This window comes from Gastrolobium bilobum, unplaced genomic scaffold (genome assembly GCF_033153095.1).
Source record: "Gastrolobium bilobum isolate Gb01-03AN ecotype WA unplaced genomic scaffold, APGP_CSIRO_Gbil_v1 utg1549, whole genome shotgun sequence".
Classification (NCBI taxonomy): Eukaryota; Viridiplantae; Streptophyta; class Magnoliopsida; order Fabales; family Fabaceae; genus Gastrolobium; species Gastrolobium bilobum.
In genome coordinates this window covers 50,850-60,649 of record NW_026896367.1, presented here as the reverse complement: position 1 = coordinate 60,649, position 9,800 = coordinate 50,850, and the positions used below count along the sequence as shown (strand labels likewise).

Genomic DNA, 9,800 nt, shown 5'->3' with positions numbered 1-9,800 from the left:
GTCTAAATGACAAATTCTCAGAAGCAAAGAGGAGAACAGAAATGCAGCAATCAAGGGTATGAAGCAATAATAAATATTAAATAAGAGAAGGCTTTATGAGATAGAAGCAAATATATGGAGTCATATTTATAGTACAACCTTAGGTAAATACCAGTGTTGTGATAGCCCACTTTTTCTCCCACATGGATATATAGTATGCAAAAGGATTGGATTAATGATGTGTACAGGTAGAACTTAGGAATATTGACTACCACCCCCCAAATACAGGTTATTTATGGTAGTTTTGGTGTTTATCTAGTTAAACATGTGGTTTAATGTTATTAATTGTCAAAGGTTCATTTGTTGAGTCAAAATCAAAGGCTATGAGGAAACAATTAATGGAAAGAACCTTCAGTCCTACACCATGTATATATATACGGGTTAGACCAAATTATTTTATTATTTAAATAATTGAAAAAATATTTCTTACAACTTAAAGATAAAATTATCGCCGGACCCCAAAGTCAAAAAAATATCATTTTGGGGTTTAGAAAAATAAAATAAAAGGTATTTTGAAAATTTTACTTTTGTCTTGTATCATAAAGTTTACAAAAATATCCTAATTTTTATTTCTCAAACCCAAAACGATATCGTTTTGAAATTGCGAGAGATAAATTTATCTCTGTTGTGCAGGAAAAACGTTAATCCCTTAAATAATATAAGATTTAAATCTGTAAGGTTTAAAAAGATTATCACGTATATAACTAATTATTTATAATTTCACTTAATTATAATTAGTCTATTAAAACATTTTATACTTTAAGATAAGTGACATCAAATAACAAAATTAATTTTAATATTAAATTTTAAATAAATAGATAAAGAAACGTAGAAACAACTAGAGACTTTATTATTATTCAACATTCCACGCCCACTTAAATATTCAGTAGCCAATTTTTGTTGGAATGCACCCACAGATTCATTAATTAGTACGAACAGAAGTACAAATTGAAATTACTTAGGGCCTGTTCTGGTCAAATGGAATCAAGTTAAATTGCATTAGGTAATTTAATGAGGATTAATGAGGATTATAATAATGTTGACATTAGGTAAGTTAGTATTATTATTATTATGCTTGCCAAGTAGAAAGAAAGGGTTTCTAAGTACTAAGTTTTACGCCAAAGACTTAGAATCGGTAGAGGGATAAATTTTAAATTCACATGAAACTCACATTGGGAACTCTAGTTGTCCATGTTTGGTATAAGAATTTTTAAAAAATTTCTGGGAATTAAAATTATCAATAAGCGTTGCATGAAATAATACCACCTGGAGGAAAATTTTTACATAATTTATAGGACATAAATAACCCTATTTTAATATTTTCTTTACTAAAATATCCTCTCTTGCTAAAGCCCTAGTCGTGCTTCACAAAATCGTGGGTTCCTCTCTTCCTTTTTACGACGCCTTTCACTAGGGTTGATCTCCAATGTTGTGTTTTGACCCTTTTGTGGCATATCAGAAATATTTTTTCAAAAATTCATCAAAGGTTGTTTTTTAAAATCAACTCACATTGCAAGGAATCATTGACAATCAACCAAACATAGAATCAGAAAACTTGAGCCAACATTCCTGGGGATATTATTGGCCTACCAAATAACTTTTTGGTAATATTCCTGAAAAATTCACATTCCCAGCATATTCTCAGGAATCGTGATTCCCAGGGTAATAATGGTTTAGGAAAGATAGGGAAAAGTTAGAGGACTGCATGTGATTGGTGGCTATTAAAGGTATTGGCTTTTGGTGAACAAAGAGGTGGATGGTTGGTCTAGAGGGCAAGTCAGGGGCCAAATTCTTATCTCCTTTTATATGCTCTACCATGAACTCATACCTACTAAACCAATTCTTTCATCTGAGCAACGAATGAGTAGGAAGTAATTTTCCTTTAAAGTCCATGATCCTTGGGAAGGATGAGTTATCCATTACCACTGTGAACTTGTGACCGATAAAATGTAATCCAAATTTTATAATTCCATATGTAACGGCTAAGATTTCTTTATACATGGAGTGATAATGATTTTCAGCCTCTGAAAACTTGCCACTTGCATATTCACACACATGCTTCTTGTTGTCTTTTTCCTCTAAAAAGAGTGCTCCACAGTAGCTATCACTAGTGTATGTCTGTAGAATACGCTTTTTATCGATGGGAATCTTGACTGGAGGGAGATTAAGACAAAGTTGCTTCAGTTCTTTCACTGTATCAATTTGCTTTTGAGACCATTGTGGTGGATTCTTTTTCAGCATGGCTGGTGTGGTTATTTGGGTAAACTTTGGGATAAAGTCTCTGTTATAATTGCAAACTCGAGGAATGAGTGGAGTTGCTCAGCTATAAGGTTTTCATCAAGAAACTTCATTAGTTCTTGCCCTATATGTGGCCCGGGGACATATTTTTCACCTTTGAAGTTCAATCCCAAAAACTCAATTTCATCTTTTGATACGTGTGCCTTCCTTTCTAACAGCATGATTCCATGATTGTTCACAATCTCAAAGATTGATATAGCAAATCTTTGTGAGATTCTCTTGTCTTTGAATATAATAAGATATCATCAATATAGACAAGTGCATTGTGGAGAATGGGCTGAAAGATTTGGGCCATTGTTCTTTGGAAAATCGAAGGGGCCTTCTTCAGTCCATATGGCATGATGGTCCATTAATAATGGGCATTTGAAATGCAAAAGGCTATTTTATACCTTTCTTCTGATCTAATACCCAATTGCCAAAAGGCTGCCTTTAAGTCAAACTTTGAAAAAATATGGCCTTCACTGAACTGAAGAATCAGGCTAGGTATTTTGGAAGTGGGAATTTATCATCTCTGAGAAAATGATTAAGAGGCCTATAATCAATTACTAACCTCTTTTTCCCTCGAACTATTTCAAATATTTTCTCCACATAAAAGGCTTGGCAATCTCGTTCGAATTTAGTGGGCTGAATGAGTCCTTGGGCTAGTAAATCCACACATTCCTTTTGGGCCAAGGCCAAGTCTGATGGAGTCATTCCAGAGTGAGTTGCCTTGGTGGGATTGAGATCCTCATTTAGCTTGAAAGACAAAGTGATACATTTTTTTTTTTGGATTTTTCTATAATGGATTAGGATGTTTGAAGTCAATATGAGCCTTTGCGCAGACTTCTTGTAGCTTGAGAGTAACATCCTTGTAATAATCTGGTGCATCCATTAATGAATATAAATTCTGAACTTCAGAATATGGCTGGAATAATCTTTTGAACTTTATTCCAACGGGGAGGAGCTGAAGCCTTTCTGACTTTGTGTAGACATCAAATCCAATCAACAAATCTTTCCCTGATAAATATGAACAAATGAATTTGGCCATCACCATGCATTCTGGAAAGAATTGAATCTTTATAGGCTTCTTTGTGATCAGATTTGTGGTGAACATGTTTCCATCTACAACTCTGAAACTCTCAGTGTGTGGAACCCAATATTCTTTGGGCAATAGAGTTGGATTCATTATAGAATGGAAAGTTTATTGAATTTACTAGAAGATAGAAAAGAATGTTAATTGTTAGTACAACTATCTTGTTGGGATTAAATGTGCTATTTATGCTTTATGATATGGACATTACCGAACACCAAAAATATTCACTTCATATATACTTAATGTAATGGGGTTAATATTTCTCTAGTCACTTGAGATAATCTTATCTTAAGTCACCCCTTATAATTATGTACTAAGGATAGTACATAGTTATAATGTTAAAGTTATTTTTCTCTCTTTCTCCACGTTAGCAGACAAGTTCTGAAGAATTGTCTGGAGAAAGAGGGAAAAAAAATAATTTTAATATTATAACTATGTACTACCCTTAATATATAGTTATAAATGGTAGCTGAAGATAAGTTTATCTCAAGTGACCAATGTAATATCAAATAAATTTGGCAATAGGAATGAATATATGATATACCAACAAAGTTTACACCTTGTGTACTATTCGTTGAAAGATAAAAACACTTTCTAAGAATTTTAGTTTAAACTTGCTTCCTTGAAGTTTATAATTTGTCATTGCTGATATACGAGTACTCAATTCAAATATCAATTTGAATTTAAGAAAGAGCAAGAGTAATTTAACAACATCAAATTGGCGTTAGTGAAATAGGAAATAGCATGACATTCAAGCAACTTCGCATTACATTAAAATGTTAGATTAGTACTTATTAGTTACAAAAAAAATTTAGCAACTACAGGCCATCCAAAATAAATCAGCATGGACCTATACCAAATAACCAAGTACAATTTCTTCCCAAAATAAATAAACAACTAAAAAATTCACAACCCTTTCACATATCCCAATATTTGACTGGGCTTCTTGCCAGCATCTTGATCCTATATATGCCTTTGGGTGATTGGAAAAACATCAGAGACGACACCGCACTGCACATTGCTGCCGGGTCTAAGAACTCTCAAGTAGTCAAGGTCATTTTGTCGCAATATACCGTAGAGAAGTCAAAAGATGCGATGAAAAATTGTTAGGGAACTCGGTCATACAACTTAACTCTTTCATAAGCTTAAATTTTTAGTGAAAGCTATTTTATCTTATATTTTTAATATATCCCCTCGTGTTAAAAGCTATTTTAGGATTAAAGCCTAAACATTTTGATGTAAAATAAAAATGGAGGCAAACTTTATTCTCATTCTTATTCCTAATAATAATTAAGAAATAACCAGATTAAGAATGAAAATAGTGATAGCGCTATGTAGGGATGTATAAAATAATCAAAATAACTGGACTCTTTTATGAATTGAATTGCAATGCACTTGAAAGAATTGATTTTTTTAAATAGTTTATGAGCTGAAATGGTTTTTTTTTTCTCTTATGTATTTTTTTCTCTTATTTATCTTTATTTATTTTATTTTTAATTATTTATATTTTTTAATTTCTAGTTTTATGCATATTTTAATTTTTTTTATCCTTTTTTTTCCCTTAATTTTTTCGTACTTTTCATTTAGCATCATTTGTTATCGACCCCAACTAGTTTGGGATAAATATATTGTTTATGAACCAAACTAATTTTTTTAAAAACTGTTAGAGAATATAATATAAATCATTAAAAAGGCCTTTACCCAACACTTTAAGATTTTGGGTTGGAGTGGTTCTTTATATGGTATCAGAGCTTGAGTGACCATGAGGTCACGAGTTCGATCTTCATCGCCCCCCACTTTTAGGTGAAATTAAGAAAAGCACAAGGCAGACCAAAAATTCGATCCTCATCGCCCCCCACTTTCAGGTGAAATTAAGAAAAGCACAATGCAGACCAAAAAATGGGCTTGTGTCATAACCTCGCTTCAAGCCCAAAGAGCTCTTGCATGAGGGGATGTGTTAGAGAATATAATATAAATCATTAAAAAGGCTCTTACCCAACACCTTAAGATTTTGAGTTGAAGTGGTTTTTTATAAAAACAATTAATTAACCGAACTGATTTTCAATGTTATTGTGATCATTTTTTTTAGCATAAACAATACTTCATTTATCATATTTAGTTATTGTACAAAACCTTTATACAAACTGTAACATTGATAAACCCGTGATATTTTGACATGTTACTATAGTTAATTCAAATTATTGGTCACAATTCTTCGGTCTATTGTTCATACATGTTTGTTGTACCAATTCAAAATTGATTCAAAAATCAGTTTAGAATTGGTTAAAAAAATAAACCAGTTCAATTTTTTGAACTGAATTATAGTTTTCAATTTGATCAAAAAAGGTTGAACCGAACTAAATTATGCACACCCGTAATACTATACTCACATTTTCCTTGCAGTTGTAGAGAGGCAATGTGGTTACTCTCCTTTCCACTTTAATGACTAAAGATGAGAAGGATTAGGCATGCTAATTCATAATCTATATTTTCTTACTTATTTTATTTCACTTTATATGGTCTCAACTGCAGCTCTATTAAAAGAGATACTAGATAAAATTAAAAACCAGAACTAACTTATTTAAGAGGAGAAGATGGAGGTACTCCCCTTAATAATGTAACATATATTGCCTATGTTGAGTGAGTTGTGTAATGTTGGTGAGATCTAATAAAATTGACTTACAATCCTTAATTCGGTCCTTCGAAGAGGCCAATCATGTCCACAAATTTGTTTACACTAACTTCTAGGCTTTTATCCTTTCAATTTTCAAAATGAGAATAAATATGTGGGCCTCTAAGCGTCAATGTCACTAGTGATGCACGCTGCTCTGTTGATATTTTCCTTCAGGAAAAAAGTTTCTATTTTAGTTAGTCGTTAACTAATATTTGATTAACTATTGATTAATTTAATTATATTAATAATATTCCGGCAGTTAACCACTAATCTACAAAGCATTCCTGATACTAAATCACTTTTCTTTAACATGCATGTGGTAACCTTGGTTGCAAACCATTGAATCCAAGTTCATTTCCGTATTGATCAACTTCTGACAAACCTGTTATGAACCCCTCCTCTCCCTATCTAATATTGTGACTATCTGTAATGGTAGTGTTAAGCTTTCTTGGGTGCATTATAAACTATGATTTTGACCAAAACTGGTGTTAATTAAACCAGAATTATGGTTTTTCTTTACTTCTTTGTGACATTCCTCTTAAGTATCCCTCTCAGAGTAGGAGTGTTCATCAACCTATCTAAACTATTATTGATTCACGTGATGGGAAATTTATTTCCCTTAATCAGAGATCTTAACTTATTAGTTGGATAATCAATGAATTAGGGGAAAATGAATGCTTTACTTGGAATAGTAACTGACAATTGAAGTTAAGTATTTTACCAATTGCCATGTGTCAATGTCAATTTAATTTTAACAACTTAGATTATTATGACAATGGAAGCCAAATGCCAACATAGGAGAAAGGGTACTACATTTTATTTTATTCAAATTCCATGTAATCTCATATGGAAAGTACATGGATGCCCATTATTTTAGTCTGCAAGACAAGAACACTATTACACTAACAAGTAACATCCACCAAGCAGGACACACTTAACATTCTTCGAGTGACACTAATCAGAAACAAATTGAATACTAGTGTCTATCTATTTCAAATCTGTTCCTGATATCTCTTTTAAGTGTTTTGTTCCTTCTAATTAAGCTGAACCAAAGTGTCATATGCAGCTCCAGCTTTCCAATCACTAGGGATATCATTCTTGGACTGCACCCAATAAAGCCCTGCACTGCCACGCACTTGGAACCTCAACTTGATTTCACCACGTGGTGGGTAAGCAAAGTCAAACACTGCCCCAAAGGCCCTGCGCATAGGCGTCCATTGTTTGTAGTATTCCTGCACCATTCACAACATTTCAGTAACAAATTTCTGTATAAACTACATAGGGAGACAAAATAATTGAATAGAATCACTCTCAAAAATTTAAGTCAATAAAAGTGTAAAAAATCAATTCAACTCAAAAATTTAAGTTAGTGGATGAGGTTATTATCTCTAACACGTCCCTTCATACAAGAGCCTATTGGACTTGAATGATGGACAATGCACAGGATCATGCTAAGAAACTCCACAATACTAAATTATTAATTAAATGGAGACAGTGAGAATCGAATCCTCTGATACTATATAAAGAACCAATTTAACTCAAAAATTTAAGTTGATATTTCAATCTAATAATTTAGAAATTGTTATATTGAGAATTATATATATATATATATATATATATATATATATATATATATATATATGGTTGCAACCAAATATATGTATACCTGCCACATCTCAACAGCAGCAACGTCATATGTTCCAGCTACATAGAGAATCACGACAGCAAAATAGTCAGGGAATTTGCTGTATTCATGGACCTTAAACACGATGTTATAACCAAGGTATCTACAGGGGACCCTTTTGTATTCAATATCCACTACACCATATTTGAACAGTTCTACAGATGCAACTGTGTTGCGTCCCAATCTTGAATAGCCACGTGGACTCATGATGAAATCTGTTCTGTCTCCCTCACCATAGTCTGTTACCACCACGTATGCTCCAGTTTCATCACAGTATTGTGGTATTTTGCACCTAACCTGAATCATCATCATTTATATTTGGTAAATAAACAATTATTGGTGGAAATACTTGGCAAATTTTTATTTTTTCATATAAATATTTTGTTTCAATAATGATGAAGCTTTTTTTTACTAAGAATTATTGGAAATGTTGATTATTAAAATGAAGGGAAAGAAAAGTACCTGATAGCATGCACCACAGCCACTTCCATTCCTCCATAGCCTAGACACGCCTGCAACACTGCCATCATTGACAGTTTTTCCATATTCTCCAAAGCCACAAGCTCCCCCTAAAACATATATATATATATATATATATATATATATATATATATATATATATATATATATCAATTGACCAATCATATATTTGTTATGTGAGGCTGCAAAAGTAGTATAGTGTCACATTGTCACAGTGCACATTTTACTTCTAAAAAGCATCTTAGGGCTATTTGGTAAGACGGAGAAAAAAATTGTCTACGAGAGTGAGATGATAAAAATAATGTAGCTATCTTTGATAGGAGTAAAGTAAAAAAGTGGTTGGCAAAATTTTTTTGATGGGTAATAATTTTACACATGATATGAATAGAAATCTTTACCATCCAAGGTATGGTAAAATAATTTGTCCACAGCCAACACACATTTTTTTATCTTACCCAGCAATAAATTTTGGCCTATCAAATATCTTTTTTTATATTACCCAGCTATAAATTTTCCCCACCATGTTCCCGACAAATTTTTTTGACTGGTAAAAAAAAAACATCTCCTCTACCAAATGTCCCTTTAAAGGAAAATCATGTACCATCGAATCAAAGTAAATTCTTTAAATTTACTTTTCCAAAAAAGAAAACAATAATTAGTTTCAAAATATCAAGGTAATTAGTGAAACATGCTAACATGGGTATGTATCCTAATTCCTAGTATGCAAACAAGCTAGCTAGAAGGGTAGGGTCACACATACTTGGATTCCCATAGCAATCAGGGCTACCATAATATGTTGCTCTGGAGTCTGTAAAATAATCCTGTGAGTTACACAGTGCGGGTAAGAGTAGCATGACACAAACAAGGCCAAGTTGGTGCTTAAAAATAAGTTCCATGCCTAAATGAAAAATTCTCAGGTGCAAAGAGGAGAGAAATGTAGCAAGTAATTAAGAGTGACCAATGTAATAAACTGAAGTGTATGAAGCAAGAATAACTATCAATGATAGAAGGCTTTATGTGATAGGATGCAAAGATATGTGGTCATATTTATAGTCGAGGCCTTAGATCTAGATGCTACAGGTGGTAGTCCACTTTTTCTCCCACTATGGGACTATGGAGTGAAAAAGGATAGGAATAATGATGTGTACATGTAGACCCTAGCAATATTGATTGAACTCAGTGACCAAGAAATTTTTTTTAATGTCTACACACTTAGAATAAAAAAATAAAAGAAAAAAAATTTAAAGAAAATTTTAAATATATTAAAATACAAAAGAATATAAAAAAAAAACTTTAACTTAATATAAAAAAAGTAATCAAGAGTCAATTAAACTGTTATAATAGAACATTTTGGGTCCTCAACAAAAATTACGGGCCTCAATTTAATCTTTTAGTGAAAAAAAATCTACTCGTGATCCCTCAGAATTTAAAAATAGACCTAGATAATCAAAATTATGGTCTCTGAAATTCAAAAAGATCCACATTAATTCATCAAAAGGACTAACATGGGTCTATTTTGGAATTTAAAGAGATCATGAGTTGATTTTTTTTTA

The 9,800-nt window shown here is 32.2% G+C and overlaps 1 protein-coding gene across 1 annotated transcript; it reads right to left on the bottom strand.

Moving 5' to 3' along the window:
- Positions 1-6,854: 6,854 nt before the first annotated feature.
- LOC133299382 (expansin-like B1) lies at positions 6,855-9,251 on the bottom strand. Its single transcript, XM_061498837.1, has 4 exons — positions 9,008-9,251; positions 8,230-8,336; positions 7,750-8,064; positions 6,855-7,315 (listed from the first exon to the last, which is right to left on the bottom strand). Exons 1-4 carry the CDS (start codon positions 9,141-9,143, stop codon positions 7,118-7,120), a joined length of 756 nt encoding a protein of 251 aa, XP_061354821.1. The 5' UTR covers positions 9,144-9,251; the 3' UTR covers positions 6,855-7,117.
- Between the last annotated feature and the right edge of the window lie 549 nt (positions 9,252-9,800).